Consider the following 21097-nt stretch of genomic DNA (forward strand, 5'->3'; position numbering starts at 1 on the left):
AAGAGTTTATTAGGATTATTAGGATTTTATATACCGCCTATCAAGGTTATCTAAGCGGGGTTTGTTTTTTTTTACACTCAGGTACTCAAGCATTTTCCCTATCTGTCCCGGTGGGCTCACAATCTATATAATGTACCTGGGGCTATGGAGGACTGAATGACTTGCCCAGGGTCACAAGGAGCAGCGCAGGGTTTGAACCCACAACCCCAGGGTGCTGAGGCTCTAGATCCAACCACTGCACCATACACTGGCGCAGTGGTTGGATCTACGCTGGATGGAAGTGAGGAGGGGAGATAGGGGAACAGACAATGAAGGGAAGTGGGGAGGAGAGAGAGAGAGAGAGAGGGGAACACTTACTGGATAGAAGGAAGGGATAAAGAAAAGGCACATGCTGGATTGGGGAAAGAGGATAGAGTTAGTGAGATACTGGAAGGGATGAAGGAAAGAGGTGGCAAGCTGTAGGTAAACATAATGAAAGAGGACTGGAAAGTAAGAAAGTAGACAGGTAGAAAACAAATTGAGAAGGAAGAGCAGAAAAGAAAAGGGAGAGGAGAAAGAGATACCAGAGCACTGGGGGAAGGGGAGGAAACAGATACCAGAGCACTGGGGGAAGGGGAGGGGACCAGACCTGAAGGGAGGAAAGGAAGAGAGAGATGCTAAAAACCACCTGGGGTGGAGAGTGAGAGATGGAAGGGAAGAAGACAGAGATGCTAGACCATGGGGGTAGGGTGGTTGTGGAGGGAAGAAGATGGGTGCCAGACCAATGGGGGTGGAGAGCGAGAGATCTAATCTAATCTTCTGTTTGTACGTCATGCATACCTATACAGGCTCAAGGCGACTTACAGGGGGAAGTAATAGAGAGAGAGGGAGAGTTCAGGGGGAAGGGGGAGGGAGGAAGTTAGGTTAGAAGGAGAAAGTGGAATAGTTTTTTATTGTCCAATGTTTTGGTACCTAATTTGTTGGCATAGTAGTTTTTCTTGGCCTCTGATATGTTTTATTTGTATTTGTTTATTGCTTCTCGCCATTGTATTCTGGTGCTCTACTTTTCTGCCATTTTCTTTCCAGTCGGCTGCATAGTTGTTTATCAGTGATCAATGATTCAGTGAACCAGGGGGAATTATGATTTTGTTTTATTTTGCAGGGGTGAATAGGGGTGAGAATGTCTAGTGTGTTGTTGATGATTCGATTCCAGCTTGTTAGCATTGTTGTAGTGCAGTTTGAAAGGGGGGAATCAGGGATTTATCTACTATATTCCAGCAGAGGTCTGGTCTTGTCTTTCCTCTTACTAGTTTTATTTCTTTGTTGGTTTTGTTGTTCTGGTTCAGTTGTGAAGTGTAGACAGAAGTTTAGTAGGTAATGATCTGTCCATGGTATTGGTGTCCATTTGTTGTTGGATGTAAGATTAGTGGGGGAAGATGCAAGTATGTCTAGGGTGGGACCCAAGGGTATGATAGTGCAGTCTTCGAGCAGTGTTTTGAGTTTGGAAACATCTTTCTTATCAGTAGATTTGAGGGGTAGGTTAATATCTCTGAGGTTGATCAGTTTGGTGTGTTGGTATGCTAGGTTTGTTATTATTTCTGTCATTTTGAAGATGGAGCTTGGTTGAGAGTTGGTGGGGGGTCTGTAGATCAGTAGGATTCCAATATTGTTGAGTGTTGAGTTGGGCCTGTCTTCAAGTTTACAAGCAAGTATTCCAGATCTGGGTGTGTTGCTGAGTCCAGTTCAGTGATGATATTGGAGCTTTTGTATATTATTGCTAGGCCACCGCTTCGCTTGTGCTTCCTAGGGCATTGTAATATCTTGTACCCTTGTGGGCAGAGGTGAGGAAGTTCTGGGTTATCTAGGTCTTTTAGCCATGTTTCCGCAATGAATGAAAGGTCTAGGTTGTTTGCTGTGATTAGATCATTTAAGAGGAGTAATTTGTTTACCACCGATCTTGCGTTGACATACATACAAGGGATGAAGGCGTTTTTTTTTCTCATTATTTGTTGCTGTCGATTATTATGGAGATTGCTGATTGATATATGGCTTGATGAGGGGTTGTTTTCGCTGTCTCTTGTTATTGATGTTTTTGTTCCAGAGTATAGGAATGGTGTTTTGTTTGGTTTCATTGCTTTTCAAAGCGGCGTAGGGGGGGGGGTCTATGGGTCTTGTGCTCTGTTGCTTAGGGTGTCCAGAAGGGTGGAAGTTGCAGCTGTAGGGTGTGCCGTGTATTGCTGCCAGGGTAGAGAGGCAGAGTATGGGGTGGAATTGGATGAGAAGGGATTTAATTTTGAGGGTTAGAGAGGTCTGATGCGGAGCAGGGAATATGGAAAAAGAGTGGCCTTTTTGTTTTTTTGGGGTTTTTGACAGGAGTAGTGGGTAGTTGGGCTGTTTTATGAATTGTTGAGTGGGGTGGGGTGCTTTTGTTTGATTGTTAGTTTGTTGCTTTTGTAGAAGTTGCTGTTCTCAGTCGCTTGCGCCTTAGGTGATGCACCGAGCAACGGCACGCTGCTAGGCATGCTGCCCTAAATGGTAGCGCTCTATGCTGCAAGGGACGTCGAGCGGTGGAGCTCATCTCCCACGTTGTCCCAACCTCCTTCCCTTGTGGCGGAAGGCAGGAACAAAGTCGTTGGGGCAGCTCTCGTTGGTAATGGAGCTGCCCTTTAGATGTGAAGTTTCAAAGTTGGAGTGCCGCAAGGGACGTCAGAAGGTGGAGCTCATCTTCCACGCTGGCCTGACCTCCTTCCCTTGCAGCAGAATGCAGGAGCAAAATCGTTGGGGCAGCTCCCATTGGTAATGGAGCTGCCCTGAAAATGTGGTAGGTGTGACACACTTATCCTTGCTCTAACCAGCAGAGGGATTAGTTGTGTTGAGATCTGGCCTGTCGGCGTGACTTCCTCAGGTAGGAGGAAGGCTTTCCAGGTTACCACAGACCTAGGCTCCGGCCTAGCCTGCCAGGCCACACTGAGAGTAGTTTGTAAAAGAGGAGACAACACAGGTAAGTCTGTTCAAAAGAATGTTCTTGGACTTTATTAAACCCAGGGGTCTGAATACCATCAGCCACCCGCATGGAGTGAAAAAACATAAACACAAATTGTCTTGTAGTTGTCAGAATGGCTTGAACTACAAATGTGACATACAGTCTCAATTCCCTGGACTTTGCTAGTCCAAACACAGTCCTCTTCACCAGGGTTTAAAGTAAATGAAATATCATGAAAATAAACTTTCACACTTTGCTAATATATTGTGGAAACAGGCAGCACAATTGTAGTTACCAACTTGGCAATTGGATTCCACAAACGTTTCAGCTCACCTAGCTGAGACACGGGTATGCTTTGCAGAGCAGGCTTCAAAGCTCATTAATATCAGCTGGGCTTCCTAGCCGAAGGAACAAAGCAGGGCATTAGATAAGCTGTAAACTTTACTTAGTCTTTCACACGGAGCTTTCACACAAGCATAGATAAAGTTCCTGGAACAAACACTGCCCTCCGGGCAGTCCCACAGTGAAACAGAGAGATTCCCCTGCACTCTCTAATCAAGACTAGCTGGTCTCAGGTTACAGAGAGCCAGCATGTAATCCCAGCCTTGCTTTACTCTCCTTGGGAACTAACCTCCATGTCAGTAGGAAAGTAGGCAGCTTCCAGCAATGGTTCAGAGACATCCATCGCCTCTCCCTGCTCAGCAGCAACTGGGGTTAAGCTGAGGCAGTCCTCGGTCATCTCTAAGTCCTCACTATGGTGGGTTGGAGGAGAGAGACTTCTTCCCTCATCTGCATCAAAGCATTGTTGCTTCTCCTGCTGCTGCCTGAGCTCGTTAGCTCTAGCTCCGTCCCTGCTCTCCTTACTGTGATCCCATGCTCTGTTTTTATGTGAGTTAAAGCCCCACCCCTCTCTCCTAGGAACAGCTGTGGTGGGCAGGAAATCCCTAGGGAATAATTCAGGTTTCTCCTAGGCTGGTAATGAGCATACCTTCCAGCACTGGGACTCCACTTCTCAACAGAAGTCCCCCCAGGCTTTCTGGTGTACCTGCCCTGAACTGGCGCTCTCTGCAGGGTACTTCTATGCTCATACCTCTCCTGACCTACCTCACTGTCTGAGGAGTAGTCAGCCAATTCCAAACCTTTACTTTAACCTAGTCAGCCCTTCTGACCAGGGACCGTGTTCTGTTTTTATCCCTTATAGGGACAAAGCTGGCCACAGGTTTGTCACAATCCCCCCCACTTAAAGGATGACTATCCTGAAAACTTTGAGGGTGTCCTGTGTTCTCTGGAATTCTGGATAGAATGTCTACGTTGGTATTAAGTTTTCCTGGGCGGTGTACCACATGATACCTGAATGATTGTAAAGCTAAATACCAGCGTGTCAGACACGTGTTATTATTACGCATAGTATTTAGCCATTTTAAGGCAGCATGGTCTGTGACTAGGGTAAATTCCTTTTCCTGCAAGTAATGTTCTAATGTCTGTACAGCCCACTTGACTGCCAGACATTCCTGTTTCACTGTGGCATAGTTCCTTTCATTAGGGTGGAGCTTCTGACTAAGGAACAGGACCTGGTGTTCAACCCCTTCACTCTCCTGACTCAGGATAGCCCCTAACACTTTGCCAGAGGCATCTGTTTGTAGGATGAGAGGCTTTTTGAAATCTAGAGCCTTCAGGATAGGCCGTTCACACAGGCTTTCCTTCAAGCCTCCCAAAGTCTGTATGCTATTTGATTCCCACTGCAGGGTATCTGGACTCCCTTTCTTTAACATATCTGTCAGTGGGGCTGCTTTTGAGGAGAAATGCTGAATAAATCTCCTATAGTAGCCTATTAGACCTAGAAAGGCTCTAAGCTGTTTTTTGGTACATGGCCGAGGGTAGTCTCGAATGCACTGGACCTTGTCCACCAAGGGCCTAACCTGCCCCCTTCCTACGATGTAGCCCAAATATTTAACCTCTCTTTGGCCTACAAAACATTTTTTTGGGTTGACCGTGAGCCCTTCCTCCCTCAGTGACCTCAGAACTGCTGCTACCTGTCCCAGATGTTCCTCCCACAATGCCGAATGTATGTCAATGTCATCAATATATACGTCAGCGTAATCATAGTGGTCCCTTAATACTTCCTGGACCGCCCGTTGACCATAAGCCGCCGCCCCATGTAAACCAAAGGGCATAAGCCTAAATTGGAACAAACCTTGGGGTGTACTAAAGGCTGTCTTAGGCTTAGCCTCCTTAGTCAGAGATATTTGCCAATAACCCTTTGTCAGGTCTAATGTCGTGAGGAACTGGGCTTGCCCTAACCGGTTGAGCAGCCACTCGTGGCATCAGGAACGCATCAAATTGCGAAATTTCGTTCAACTGTCTAAAATCAATACAAAATCGTGAGGTCCTGTCAGCCTTTGGGACAATAACTATCGGGCTGCACCAGGGGCTTTGGGATGGTTCTATCACCCCAAGGGTCAACATTTCCTGGACCAATTCATTCGCTAAGGTCCTTTTCCCTTCAGCCAGTCTATAGGGACGAGCCCGGACAACCTTTCCTGGGGTAGTGACAATATCACAAGCCACTATCCTAGTCTTCCCTGGCATCGTAGAACACAACCTTAAAGTGATAAATCATATCTTGAACCTGATGTGCTTGTGTCTCGGTTAGTCCCGTCTCTATGTTCACCTTCTCTTTGGCAACCATATCAGCCATCTGGGGACCCAAGTCCTCATCCTTACATTGCTGGGCCACCAAAGTCAACACTTCCCTATCTTTCCAGGGCTTTAGGAGATTAATATGGTATGTCTGTACCCTGTTCTTATGGTCTTTCACCCGGTAGTCTACCTCGCCCACTCTTTCTATTATAGTGGCTGGGCCCTTCCATTGAGCTAAAAATTTGTGAGAGTTCGAGGGGACCAGTACCAACACCTGATCTTCCACCCACAACTGGCGGGTCTTCGTCCCCCTATCATAGTAGGTTTTTTGATGACATTGACTCCACTCCAGGTGATCCCTACCTACCTTCATTGCCCAGTTCAGCCCCTGTCTCGATCGGGCTAAGTATGTAATTATACTGCTCCCTGATTCTGCGGGAAAATCCCATTTTTCCCTGAGCATATTTAACAAGCCCCTAGGTGGTCGTCCGAACAACATTTCATGAGGACTTACTCCCAAAGAGTCTTGCACCTTTTCTCTAGCTGCAAATAAGGCCAATGGTATGAACAGATCCCAATCTGTAGGTTTGTCTCCAACGCCTTTCTTTAGCATCTGCTTCAATGTTTGATTAAAGCGTTCAACCATGCCATTAGCCTGCGGATGGTAAGCAGAAGTCTTAATATGGCGTATACCAAAGCCTTCCCAGAAAGCCCTCATCTCGGTGGAAAGGAAGTTACTTCCCTGATCAGTAAGAACCTCCCTAGGGAATCCTACCATACAAAAGAGTCCCAACAGTTCCTTCATGATGGCCGCTGATGTTGCCTTCCTTAAAGGAAACGCCTATGGGAATCGGGTAGTAACGTCCATTACTACTAGGATGAAATTATTCCCTCTCGGGGTTTTCTCTAGGGGTCCCACAATGTCCATTGCAATCCGTACTAGGGGTTCTTCTACTATGGGAATAGGAATGAGAGGAGCTCTAGCAGGTTTTGCCAATGATAGTCCTGACACACAGGGCACGATTGGCAGAAGTTTATCACCTCTTGACGCACTCTTGGCCAAAAAAACTGTTTCTTCACTTGCTGCGAGGTGGCTTCAGCCCCCTTATGCCCCGACAAAGGATGGTCATGGGCTGCTCTCATCACAACCCCTCTAAACCCCTGTGGTACCATAAGTTGCTGTTTTTCTTCCCCCTGTTCTCCCACCAAACTCTCTCGATATAACAGGCCTCTTTTGACTATCAACCGGTATCCTTCTTGGTTACCTCCCACCAGTGTTCCCGCTAAGCTGCGCTGGCGTGCGCTGGCGCACAAAATATTACATCGCAGCGCACAAGTTTCTCGTCACAGCGCACGGCGTACGGCAGATGGCAGGGCGGCGAGAGGAGAATCGGGCGAGTTGGCTCATAACTTGCTGGCTTTTAGCTCACAGCGAAAAAAGTTTGCTCACAACACCCGCCCGCTTAGAGGGAGCACTGCCTCCCACCCGTTGCCAATCTTCCCTTAGGGTAGGATCTGCCTTTTGTTCTGCTTGGAAGGTGGAAAAGGTGTCCATAACCTCCTGGGATAACCAAGGGACTTCCCTATTCTTGACAGATTGTTTCAAGGCCCGGCCCCTTTGCTGCTGTTGCTTTCTCCTCTGGGCCCGGGTCCGGCGCTCCTGCCTTTGCTGGTATCTATGGAACGCTTCCCCCGTGAAGGGAAATATTTTCCCTAGAGGGGTCTCTGACTCTGGGGCCCCTTGCGAACGGGTGTTAACCAAATTCTGTTTCACCCCAATCGCTTCTGTGAACCCTAACCAGTCTCTTTCTAATATAAGATCATACGGGACAACTGGCACTAGAGCTACAAGTGTCCGGTACACTTTATCCTTAAAGCACACCATAGTGGGCCTTAGGTCATAAAGGACCGTATCCCCATGTACACATTTAATCATTACTGAGCTACGGTTTCCCTCTTGCTTCTCTCTAGGAAAAACTTTCTTCCAGAATCGGTGAGCCATCATGGATTGGTCTGCCCCCGTATCGAGCAGAGCCATAGTAGCTTGGCCCCCTACCGATACTGGAATGAAATACTCTCCTCCATGCTCTTCATTAGTTGCAGAACAGGTCCACATAGAATACCCCTTCTGACCCTCATCTTGTTTCTGCCCTTCTCCCCATCCCTAAAGCCCTGACTCACTTTAGGAGTTAAGGGTTTCCTATGCTCAGGGTGGGTGGGACGTTGGGTGTTGTCAGGCTGGGGTCTAGGACCTCAGGACTGTGATCTATGAGGCACGCTATCTTCCTCACCAGGAGTTTGGGCGTCTAAATATGCCTCTGAAGATGTTAATATGTGTGCCAAATTCTAGTTTCCTGCTTCTTCAGCCACCCCCTCAGATCTTTGGGCATAGATTTCAGAAATTGTTCCCGGACTATCTCCATGAACATTGCCCTGGGGTCTAACATATAAGGGTGTAACCATTTCTCTGCCAGCCTGTTAATCCGCTGGAGAGCTTTCGGCCTTTTTGATGCATTTGCACAGCCCTAAGTGTCTGCCTGTAGTACTCCCTCGTGTACCCTAGGTAATCCAATATATGCATTTTTATAGCAGGGTAATTATTAGCTTGCTCTGGAGGAATAGTCTGAAAAGCTGCTAGTGTGTCACCTGCTAAGCATGGCAGTAAGCATACAGCCCACTGCTCTTGTGGCCACCCGGCTGCAGTAGCAATTCTTTCAAAGGAGTTCAAGAAATCGTCCGGTGCATCTGCTGGGGTAATCTTATTTAAATTGAAAATATTTAAAGAGTTTTGTCCTACCACCAGCTGAAAAGTCCCTGTTCCCAACACCGGAGTAATACCAGGATTTCTTGCCGGGTTTTGCAATAGCTGAGCCATGATTTTAGTCTGTTCGCCCATGGATATGACCAGTTCATCATGATGTCTCCGATTGGCGTCCTGTCCTGCTCGCCATAGCTCTTGGTTGGCCTCCAGCACTTTGCGAAGATCCTCGCTCTGGCGCTGGCGTTCTCCTGCCAAGACTGCAAGCAGCTGTGGATCCATCCTGCAGACCTGCGGACGCAATCAGAAAGAAAAACCTCCAAGTGTGGTATTTAATGGTTTCCCCAAAACCAATAACCGCCCTCACCAGTCACCGCAGCCTAGCATGCTTACCGCCGTACTGATGAGTCTGCGCAGGTGTGCTCATTAAGGGTGCACGGCCCTTTCCCTACGATACTGCAATCCCTCTGGTCCTGGTCTCTCCGTCCGTCTGTGGGGTTGGTCTCCTTCCTGAACCGCTCAACTCCGGATCTGCCGCTGTGAAGTCCTCAAGGATTTCCTCCACAAACCTCCACTGGAACCAGATTGTAGTATCCTTTCGGTCCTCAATACCGAGTTTCCATATAGTAGTCACATAAATTCTCCATCAAACCAACTTTTTGGCTCTCAGTACTCCTGAAAAGGTTTGCCAAAATCAAATGTCCAAAAAAAAAAAAAATAATCCCACTTCTGACACCACTTGTGACACACTTATCCCTTGCTCTAACCAGCAGAGGGATTAGTTGTGTTGAGATATGGCCTGTTGGCGTGGCCTCCTCAGGTAGGAGGAAGGCTTTCCAGGTTACCACAGACCTAGGCTCTGGCCTAGTATGCCAGGCCACACTGAGAGTAGTTTGTAAAAGAGGAGACAACACAGGTAAGTCTGTTCAAAAGAATGTTCTTGGACTTTATTAAACCCGGGGGTCTGAATACCATCAGCCACCCGCATGGAGTGAAAAAACATAAACACAAAATGCCTTGTAGTTGTCAGAATGGCTTGCGCTACAAATGTGACATACAGTCTCAATTCCCTGGACTTTGCTAGTCCAAATACAGTCCTCTTCACCAGGGTTTAAAGTAAATGAAATACCATGAAAATTAACTTTCACACTTTGCTAATATATTGTGGAAACAGGCAGCGCAATTGTAGTTACCAACTTGGCAATTGGATTCCACAAACGTTTCAGCTCACCTAGCTGAGACACGGGTATGCTTTGCAGAGCAGGCTTCAAAGCTCATTAATATCAGCTGGGCTTCCTAGCCGATGGAACACAGCAGGGCATTAGATAAGCTGTAAACTTTACTTAGTCTTTCACACGGAGCTTTCACACAAGCATAGATAAAGTTCCTGGGACAAACACTGCCCTCCGGGCAGTCCCACAGTAAAACGGAGAGATTCCCCTGCACTCTCTAATCAAGACTAGCTGGTCTCAGGTTACAGAGAGCCAGCATGTAATCCCAGCCTTGCTTTACTCTCCTTGGGAACTAACCTCCATGTCAGTAGGAAAGTAGGCAGCTTCCAGCAATGGTTCAGAGACATCCATCGCCTCTCCCTACTCAGCAGCAACTGGAGTTGAGCTGAGGCAGTCCTCGGTCATCTCTACATTCTCACTGTGATGGGTTGGAGGAGAGAAACTTCTTCCCTCATCTGCATCAAAGCATTGCTGCTTCTCCTGCCGCTGCCTGAGCTCGTTATCTCTAGCTCCGTCCCTGCTCTCTTTACTGTGATCCCATGCTCTGTTTTTATGTGAGTTAAAGCCCCACCCCTCTCTCCTAGGAACAGCTGTGGTGGGCAGGAAATCCCTAGGGAAATAATTCAGGTTTCTCCTAGGCTGGTAATGAGCATACCTTCCAGCACTGGGACTCCACTTCTCAACAGAAGTCCCCCCAGGCTTTCTGGTGTACCTGCCCTGAACTGGCGCTCTCTGCGGGGTACTTCTATGCTCATACCTCTCCTGACCTACCTCACTGTCTGAGGGGTAGTCAACCAATTCCAAACTTTACTTTTAACCTGGTCAGCCTTTCTGACCAGGGACCGTGTTCTGCTTTTATCCCTTACAGGGCAGGTTTGTCACAAAGGGAAAGGCAGACAATTTCTGGTAGAGACATAGAAATAGAGCAGATGCCATATGGAAGAGGCAGAGAGAAGGCAGACAGTGGATGGAAGGATGAGAATGGCGAGAAGATGAGGAAAGCAGAAACCAGATAACAAAGGTAGAAAAAAAATTGTATTTCTTTTCTTTTTTTTGCTTTAGGATAAAGTAGTACACTTCTCCCTTCATATTTGCAGGGATTAGGGGCAGAGCCAGCCCATGAATATGGAAAAATCACAAATAACTTTAGGGCTGACTCTGACTCTCTGCCTCCCTTCTGCCTCCTGGAGCTGTCCACTGTACTTACTTTTTAAAGCCTGGTGGTCTAGCAATGAAGCAAAGCAGGAGCGATCTTCCTACGCTCCTGCCCCGTGCAGAGCAGGGAACAAAAAAGGCTGCCGTGAGTTCCTGTGAGACCATGGAAACTCATAGCAGTCATTTTTGTTCCCATTTCTGCACGGGGCAGGAGCATAGGAAGATCACTCCTGCTCCGCTTCACCGCTAGATCACCAGGTTTTAAAAAGCAAGTAAGTCCTAGTGGTGCCTGATTAGCCTTGCAGACCATGGTATGCAGACCTGATCTGTCTCCAGAGGGATGAAGGCCTTAGACTGGTGGTCAAGTGAATCTTCTCACTCAGGGAATGGTTCGTATCAAGAATCTGGAACACTATGGGCTTACAGTATGGCTCTTGAGCGGTGGCTCTGTCGAGCAAGGGTTATTCAAATGTGGTCATCACCACATTGCTCAGAGCTAAGAAACCGTCTATGGTGGGAGCCTATGCTAAGGCTTGGAAATCCTTTCAGCGTTGGTGTGCTGTGAAGGATGTAGAGCCTTTGTGAGCTTCAATTTTGGCAGTCCTGGACTTCTTGCAAGAGGGACTTTCTGGCCTCTCACCAAGATGTTGCTCGGTTCATTAAAGGGGCTCTGCGGGTATACCCTCCACTTCATTCCCCTTTCCCTTTCTGGAACCTTAACATTGTATTGCAAGGTCTCAGTACAGCTTTGTATGAGCCCTTACGGGAGGCTTCCCTTTTGGATCTTACAGTCAAGACAGTGTTCCTGGTGGTGATAATGTTGGTGAGGTAAGTTTCCAAGTTACAAGCTCTTTCCTGCAGGGAGCCGTGCTTTAGGATCACGGTTTACACAAAGTTCCATCCATCTTACCAAAAGTAGCCTTGGCCTTTTACATCAATCAGGAAGTCTGTTTGCCTGCTTTTTGTCCTACGGGGTCTAAGAAAAAGGATAAGGCATTACATTTGCTGGATGTCAAGCGAGTGTTTATCCAGTACCATGATGTGACCAATGAGATTTGACTTTTGGATCACCTTTGTTGTTCTGACCAGTAAAGAAAGGCCGGTATCTAAAGCCTCAATTTTCAGATGGATTAAAATGGCCATTTCTTCCACAGTCACTGACTTCATTGAAAGCGCACTGCACTAGAGGAGTTACTGCCTTGTGGGTGGAGACTGGGACTGTCTTGCCTGAGGAGATTTATAGAACGGTTACATTGTCTACCCTCCATACCTTCACCAGGTTTTATAGGTTGTACATAGCAACCATGAAGGATGCCGTTGTAGGGGCCTCCATTTTAAAGGAAGGCGCAATGGGCCTTCCCTAGACTCTGGAGATTGCTTTGGTACGTCCCTATCATTTCAGGACACCTAGACACATTGCGCTAGAAAGAATGATTAGGTTCTTACCTCGGTAATCTTTCTTGTAGATGTGTCTAGTGGTCCTGAAGCCCCACCCTGCCTTCTGCCTTAGGATCAATCTGGATTTGAAGATGTATTAAAAAAATCCTCAAGACCTTACAGTCTGGGTTAAGTCTCTGCTTGATAGCAGGACATGTGAGTAGCTGCGAGCTCTATACTTGGTTAGTGCTGGTTGCACAAGTTTGGATGTTATAATGTAAATTACTATGTTTGTTACAGAGCAGATCAAAATTGTAATGTCAGGGATTTTTCTCTGTTTCCCTCCATACAGTGCTACTTGATTGCTTTTGTACAAACTGAGGGGGCAGGATCAGCTCCCTGGGAAGGAGGTGGAGTTGAAAACATGATTGACAGTTTTCTGCAAGCAGCTTGCTAGTTCAGATACAAGACCCTATCTTTTCTGGATCACTAGACACATCTACAAGAAAGAAGATTACTGAGGTAAGAAACTAATCATACTGTGCTGGCGTGGTCACTGGCCAATCCATATAGAGTGCCATTTTAGAAAGGACATCCAAATCTGAATTCAGACATCCAAATCAGGATGTCTGAAGGTTCTTTTAGTATCTTAGTGCAGGATCTACTGACATAGACCCTGTTCTAAATTACATGGTAAAATGGATATTAATGTGGTGGTGATATGCAGCATGAAAATCATTGTAGAAAAATAGATATCTAAAATATTAACAGACTAGCAAAGGAACTTAAATGTCTCTGTGGTAGCATATGAATGTCTATGGTATGAAGCAGCAACATAAATATTTATGTGCTGGGGAACGTAAACAGTTACTGTATGTCAGACATTTTAGAAACATAGACATCTATTTCTCTGAAAGCTGCCACAGAGGCCAGTATCCCTTGTCAGTTTCACTTTTGAGGGGTATGAAAGAGATGATCTCTAATACTTCCAGTGCAGCGCTGCTCAATGGAAGCACTTTTCTGAAACCTGGACATACTGGATAGCAGGTCTAACTTCTAACGTCCATCTTTTTGGATACATATGTCCATTCCCCTTCTGAATCAGGGAATAAGCGTCTACATTTTGGGCCTGACCTAGTTCTGTCCAAAACAGGTCCAGAATATACCCCCTTGTGATTTGGACATTCTTCAGTTTCAGGTATTCATACCCAGCTTTATAAAATTGGAACCTAGATATCTATCTATAATAGACTTTCAAGTGCCAGTAGGTGAATGTTCAAAATGTAAACGACGCTTCTAAAATTGGCAGCTTAGTTTTTATATACAGATGAAGTTAAGCAGCATCACTTAACTCAATCTGGTAAACATGCTGGATAAAAATCAGTGGTGTAGTAAGGGTGGGAGGTGCCCCTCCCCTGCCCTCATCTCCACCTTCCCCTGCTCCTTCCTCGATCCCACCTGCCATGCGCACCCTCTTCCCTTCCCCTGTACCTCTACTTGTTCACCGTCACGAGTAACAACTTCAATGTGCTCTTTGTGACCCTAGCAGCTCTCCCTCTGACGTCATTTCCTATGTATGGCACCCGGAAGTGACATCAGCAGGAGAGCTGACGTGGTCATGAGGAATACATTGATGTTGTTGCTTGTGGCGGTGAACAACTAGACGTATCAACAAAATAGAGCAGGAAAAAACATTATTTACAATGTCCAATGTGGCACGGACAAGAGGACATGGGCTGAAGCTAAGGGGGGAAAAGTTCAGGACAAATATCAGGAAGTTCTGCTTCATGCAACGAGTGGTGGACACCTGGAATGCTCTCCCAGAAGAGGTAATTGCGGAATCCAATATTCTAGGATTTAAGAGTAAGTTAGATGTACATCTCCTTATGAGTGGCATGAAGTGACATGGGTAAGGGTAAGCTAGATGCACTTCTCTTTACGAGAAGCTTAGAGCGATATGGGGACTAAAACTATGCCAGGGTACACCTGGCGGGGCCACCGCGTGTGCAGATCGCCGGACTTGAAGGACCTAGGGTCTGTTCCGGAGATGGCGCTTCTTATGTTCTTATGTACAGGGGAAGGGAAGGTGCGCACGCCTAGTGAGGGGATGAGTGGGAAGAGGCAGAGAGGGCAGAAAGGAGGAGGGGTGCTGGCGCCCCCCACCAACATGGCGCCTGGGGCAGACCTTCCTTCTTGCCCCCTCTCCCTTTACTATGCCACTGGTACCTGGCACCCCCTCCTCTGAGAAAAACATACCTCTCCTCCTCCAGGCAGTGTGTGTGTTAGGGGGAGAATGTGTGAAGTTGAGAGGCTATAGTCTGTACACGTGCAGCTGTTGGCTTTGCTGGTCCCCTGCCTTGGAACAGGAAGTTGACATCAGAAAGGGCAGGTCGGACGGTCAATGGATCCAATGGCCATGCACATAAGGATTGCAGTCCAGCAGCTTCTCCGTGCACCCCTTTACTACTAGCACCCGGGGATGACTACACCCACCGCCCTGCCCTTAGTATGTCACTAATAAAAATCCAGCCCTATGTTACTACTCAGGTATAAGAGATGCAGTGAGTGTACCTATTGAAACTGAGTAGATGTTGCAATATGGAACACATAGATGATTCTGATGATGGAATAGTGTTTACTTTTCATGTACACATGTTTGTTTTGTTAGAAAAGAGACCCTCATCTTCCAGTATAAACTTGGTGGATGTGCAGACGAGAGTGAAAAAGTCTGTGGTCTGTCCTGAAGATGAAGCCCTACTGAACAACATAGCCTTCTGCTTCGAGGAGGTTAGCGCTGACCCTCAGCTGTTCATGGTGAGACCAAGAAGAGTATCAATTTCTGTGCATTGCATAACACTAGTTAAACTGCAGAAAGGGGTGGATTCATGGGCATGTTGACATTGTCAAATCTGTGTGATACCTCCCTTAGACAGCTTCATTTTTATATTTCCATTATATGGAATGTTGAAAACCAATGTACATCTGTCTATTGGTTTGTCCATTCCATTCTCAATCTGTCTGAAAGCTAAATTCGAGGGGCCGCTGCAAAGTTCTCAGCCTAACCAAGAAAAGAATGACGTGCAGCCATAAAACTTACTAGTTATCCCACTTTTCTTGACACTTTTTATTTCAATGATATGAAATGAAATGAAAAGTGTCAGAAAAAGTGTGGAATAACTTGTAAGTCATCCTAGGAGTCATCCTAGATAAAGATTTGTCATACCACAATCAAATCAGCTCTGTCACAAGAAAATGTTTCTACAAACTTCGTCTCATCCATTCTTTAACCTCTGTTCTGGAAACCACTTCTATCGAAATCCTAATTCATTCACTAATCATCTCTCATCTCAACTACTGCAATTCTTTATATCATAGGATCACTCAAAAGAAAACATGTCATCTGCAGCTTATCCAAAATACAGCCATCAAACTAATACACAAAGCTAGAAAATATGACCATGTCACTCCTCTCCTCCGTCAAGCACACTGGTTACCTATGTCACATCACACCACATACAAAATTCTTCTGCTTGCCTTTAAAATAAAACATACGTGCTCTCCAGTATTTCTTGATAAATACATCATCCTCTACTCTTCAACTAGGGCCCTCAGATCAGCAGACCAGAACTTACTAACCATTCCTCCAAAGAGCTCTATTATACTAGAAATACAATCTTTCTGCAACAGCCCCTATACTCTGGAATGCCATACCATCTCATCTCCGTCATGAAAATTCTCTCAATAAATTCAAAACCAAACTCAAAACTTCTTATTCAAAGATGCATTCCAAAGTACAAGATAAAACACTTCTTCAACTGTAGCATACTTTTTATTTAAAAAACCGCTTTTATGAAGCAACATCCATTCCATGCTGTCTTTCCCCACCCCTCGTACCTTTATTTACTTTTATCTTTTTTTATGATATAATTAACAACCCTCCTCTCTCTCAGTTCCTCCCATGTCCAGTTATGTCAATGTCTTTGTCCTTATTTTGTTTAAATTTCCTTGTTCCCCATTATATATTTACTTTTTTTAATATATATTTTTAACTTTCAGAAACACGTTGATGGTCAATATATTAAATTAAATTATTAATAAACTTGGAAACATGGACAAGGCTAGCCTCCACACATATATATAAACTGAGCATGTATGAGAGATGCATAGGATGCAAGTGTTCCTTCTTCTAGTGGGGAGATCTTTGGCTGGTGGGGCTTTCAGATTCCTGCCAGCCACACCATAGGAGCACTGATTTTGGTTGGGCCTAAGCCCAAAGTGGGTGGGCCCTAGCCCACCTGTGGCTATACCACTGTTGTAAACCTAGGGTTAGCAGATTTCTTCATTAAAAAAGAACACGTAGCCCTGTCCCAGGAACCCGTCTGGGTATCTGGACAGTCCTCTAAAAAGAGGACATGTTAAGATATTTCCAGACATCTGATAACCCTGTGCATAGGCATTGGAACGGAGAGGGGGGGCACAGGGGCCATGGTCTCCCCAAAATTGGTGGCTCTGCTCCTGCATCTACCTCCTCTTTTAGCTGCTCTAATTTTAAATTTTCAGCATGTGGCATGTTATTCTTTCCATCCTCCACCCCCCCTCCCAGCGGGACCCTGCAGCACGACATCTCTCTTCACCTTCCAATTCCCCCATACTTCCTCCCCAGTCGCTGTTATTTTAAATCTTTGGGCAGCTGTGTTGCAGATTCAATGAGTTCGGCCTTCTGCCTGCCTTGGAAGTCTTCATTCAGCATTGAATTCCTGTTCCCGCATAGATGGGCTGCTGCTGAATTAAAGTTTCTGGGGCAGGCCGAAGGCAGAAGACTGAACTTGTTGATGCTGCGGCTGCCTGAAAATTTAAAATAACAGCGACCAGGGAGGAGTGTGGGGGAGTCGGGAGCTGAAGAGAGATGTCATGCCGCAAGGTCCCGCTGGGAGGGGGGGGGAGAAGAAGAACATACGCTATACGCCATGGGCTGGGGGTTGGGAAGGCAGGACAGATGTTGCATGGGCTGGGAGGGGGTTGGGAAGGACAGATGCTGCACAGACTGGGAAGGGGTTGGGAATTACAGACTCTGCATGGGCTGAAAGGTTAGAAAGAACTGATGCTGCATGGATGGGGTACTGAGAATGGTGGGAAAGAGATGCTGCCAGTGGGGGAGGAAGAGAAAAAGAGAATTGTTGCACATAAGTGCATGGAGTGGGAGGGAAAGAGAGATGTTATACATGGGGAAAGGAAGAAAGAGGGAGAATTGTTGGACATGATAGTGGTGGAGACGAGGGAAGGAGAAATGTTACACTGGGAAGAAGGAGAGATAACTCAAAGAAGGGAGCGATGTCAGATTCTGGAGAAGGGTGAAGGAAGGAGAGGGAGAGTTGTCAAACCACTGGAAGGGGAAGGAGAGAAAGATGCCAGACCAGGGAAGAGGAGGAGGGGAGAGAGAGATGCCAGACCAGGGAAGGAGGAAAGAGAAGGAGAGAGATGTTAGACCATGGGAAGAGGAGTGGAGAAAAGAGATGCCAGACCATAGGAGGGGGGAAAGGGGGAGACAGATATGTCAGACAATGAGAGAGGGAGGAGATGGTGCACAGGGATGGAGGAGAAGTGGATAGAGAGAGGGAGAAGATGGTGCACAGTAATGGTTATGGCAGGGAAGAGAAATAAAAGAAATGCTTCTTATGGATATATGGGAATAGGGGTAAAGAAAGAGAGAGAAGATGGTACACATTGAGAGATGGGAAGGGAAGACATGGAAAAGTAGATTTTGAGAAGCAAGCAAAAAAATGGAAGAAAATTGAATGTTAAAAGTTAATACCAAAGATGGATGTAGGGCAGAAAGTGAAGATGGAGAGAAAAACAGCAAATGGATAAGAAGGCCCTAGAAATACAGAGCACAGACTGAAGGAAGTACAACCAAAAACTGGAAAAAGATGATAGAAAAATCAAATCACCAGACAACAAAGTTAGGGAATATGATTTTATTTTCAATTTAATTGAAATGTGTCAGTTTTGAGAATTTATATCAGCTGTCTATATCTTGCACTGTTCAGGAAGAAAATAATTGGGTTTTTTTTTTCTATTTCTCTGGTGTTATAATGTAATCTAATCTAACATTTGTGCATCGCACATACCTAAAACAGGCATGTAGAGTCTGGCATCTTAAGGTTTCATTTGTGTATATTAGTTCTTTCACCTCTACTTTTATAAAACCGTAGCAAGGTTTTTTGCACCGGTCGTGGCGGTAACAGCTCCCACACTAATAGAATTCCTATGAGCATTGGAGCTGTTACTGCCATGACCAGTGCTAAAAATTGCACCACGGTTTTGTAAAAGGTGGGGTTAGTTTGTGGTCCTGTGTTTGCATAGCGGTTATCTGTGTTCTGCATGTGTGACCAAGGCTAGGTGTTCTGGTAGGAATGAATGTTGAGAAGCATACAGTGTAGTTTAATTTTGTGGTTAACCATTATGTATTGTTAATAAGATTATATTGTGCGTATATATGAAAAATGAATGGAAACAATGGCATTACAAATTAGTACAGCTACAGAAGCTAGTTTTGACAGAGGTAAATTGTATTTTTGCAGAAGTTCATAAACACAATGAAATATTTTGTGTCCTGTTGTAGTGCCATGGAAGCACGAAGAAACACAGCTAATTGAGCTCCACCCCCAGTGTCCATACTCTCGTCACAGCCAATGGAAAAAAACTTAGAAACTAGATGATTTTGCTTTGTTCTTAAATTAAATCACTTAAATTGCTGGCCAAATCAGTAATTCTTTCTGCAACTATATTTCGAGACAAAGAGATTGTTTGAAAAACCTTCACACTTCCAGGACAATTTCTGCAGCTTTAATTAGACATTCCTTGATGAAATCACCTTCGGTAAAAGGTTTTGAGTGTTTAGCTATCAACTCCGACAAGGTGTAGCTTGCATGCACCGCCGTTTCACTTTCTTGTGATACTTTAGTAAACATGAACTGTTGTTTTTTTCAGTCCCAACTTGAGCTCTTTAAACTTTTCTTGTTTCATTAATCCTTCGTAATTGTCATATTTTGATTTATACTGTTCATAGTGCCGTTTAATGTTATATAACTTTGGCATACTAATAGCATTATTACATATCAAGCAAATTATTTTTTCTTTTATTTTATAGCAAAAATACTCTAATTCCTACTTTTCTTGGAAATTTTGATGTTCATTAGTAATTTTTAATTTTACTACCACTTGGTTTCGATAAAGACATACTGAATTCAAAGAGCTGAAATAACACAAAGAAAACATTTCAATAAAAACCAATATCTTTTCTTAAATATTAACTTACCAGACACAGAATAATTGCACAAATTAATAAGTGTAACTTAAATAAACCTACACTTGTATTTTTATTGTACTCCAAAGGCGAAATATTTCCTGTTAGGCGCACCAAGCAAGTCAATACAAGACTAATGGCATGGTAGATATTATCAAGCCAAAAAAACTCAGATATTGTGAAAACCCAATAAATCTGATAAACACTTTCACAAAAAAGATGTGTGATGTCTGGTGGATACCCACAGCACCGTTGAGGCTTAATGTACAATTTAAAGAAGCAGAGGAAAAAGCCTCAAACTGAGGTCCTCCCACCGCCAGTGAGGTTAAACACCTAACCCCCTTTAACTACCCTTTGTGGCGGTAGGAGGGCCTCAATCTGAGGCTTTTTCCTCTGTTTCTTTAAATTGTACATTAAGCCTCAACGGTGCTGTGGGTATCCACCAGACATCACAAATCTTTTTTGTGAAAGTGTTTATCAGATGGTAGATATTATCATCATCTGATTCCCTGCTAATATTACTGGAGGGAAATGGTGCATTATGACTAGAGATGCAAACTTGTCTCAGGTACCAAAGGCATCTACATTATAGTACTTAATAAGAATAAGCAATTCGTTATACTCGTAAGTTGTATTGTTGTTTTTGACTGGTTTAGATAGGCGACTGCTCAGTGCCGATGGATTGCGGGAGAAATTTCGCAACTCTAGTTATGATTTATTGGATTATATTGGCTGAGCCGCACAGATGTTTGTTGTGGGCTGAGTTTGACATGCTTGCTATAGAGGCTAGGATTTGATGAATTAGCTATGGATATTCAATGCTGGTAGCCAGACATTACCCAGCATTGAATATCAGGGGTTAATTCTACCTGTAGCAAAAATGCTTATCACTGCAGGCTGAATATTGATCTGTTTGTTCTTTATAATAGTTTCTATCATTTTGACTGACACTGATGTCAAGTTCATTTGTGTCAAGTGGTCACTTTGTTGCTGTTGGGAGAGAATGCTGCCTAGTCACTCAGGCGTCTCTGGTCTCTTCCAGTCACTACCTGTCACTTGTGTTTCTTTGGGTCACCACTGGTCACTTGCAGTTACTTGGATCTCTTCCGGTATCTTGGTCCTCGCGGATCTGTTGGTCACCGCTCAATTCAGGTTTGAGCTTACTAGCTTTTAGGTGGGTATCAGCATGAATCCCCCCAAGGGTTGTTCTTAGGAGTTCAAGAGTTTCTATTGCTAGGAACTCTTTCTCACTTGTCTTTCTGTGCTCCAGGTCTTGTCTGCAAGCTCCTGTTTTTCTTGAGTTGAGATCTGTTCCAACTTGATTCAATATGCAAATGAGCTTGCTTTCTTGGCTTGCTGGGAAGAGCCTATACCCAGCAGGTTTTACCGTAGGGCTTCTCCATGCAGCTTTCTCTCAGCGGTGATTGGGATGATAGCAACTCTACTCCATCACAATTTGCTGGAAGAAAACCATAGCATGATGGCTGAAATGTTGGTTCTACCTACATAGACATGGCGAGACTCAGACAACTGTCAATAGCTCTTGGAAAATCATCTCATGCTGTAGGAAGCCAAAGCACTCACATTGATAACATCTGCACAGCTACACATTCATCTCCAGGATGTGAGCTTTTCTGCTATGGTAAAGAGGATTGATGAAAACACCT

At 45.0% G+C, this 21097-nt stretch overlaps 1 protein-coding gene across 2 annotated transcripts in view; it reads left to right on the top strand.

Annotated features, from left to right (window-relative positions):
• Positions 1–21097, top strand: part of LOC117349026 (protein clarinet-like) — a 404996-nt gene that overhangs the window by 322882 nt on the left and 61017 nt on the right. The window contains exon 10 of one of the 2 annotated variants that reach the window (XM_033921891.1): positions 14793–14938. The exons of the other annotated variant lie outside the window; for it this stretch is intronic. Within the exon in view, the coding sequence (XP_033777782.1) occupies positions 14793–14938 (146 nt within the window). The remainder of the gene's footprint in view (positions 1–14792; positions 14939–21097) is intronic. 2 annotated transcript variants of the gene reach the window in all.

Source organism: Geotrypetes seraphini, chromosome 1 (genome assembly GCF_902459505.1).
Source record: "Geotrypetes seraphini chromosome 1, aGeoSer1.1, whole genome shotgun sequence".
In the NCBI taxonomy this organism is placed as follows: domain Eukaryota; kingdom Metazoa; phylum Chordata; class Amphibia; order Gymnophiona; family Dermophiidae; genus Geotrypetes; species Geotrypetes seraphini.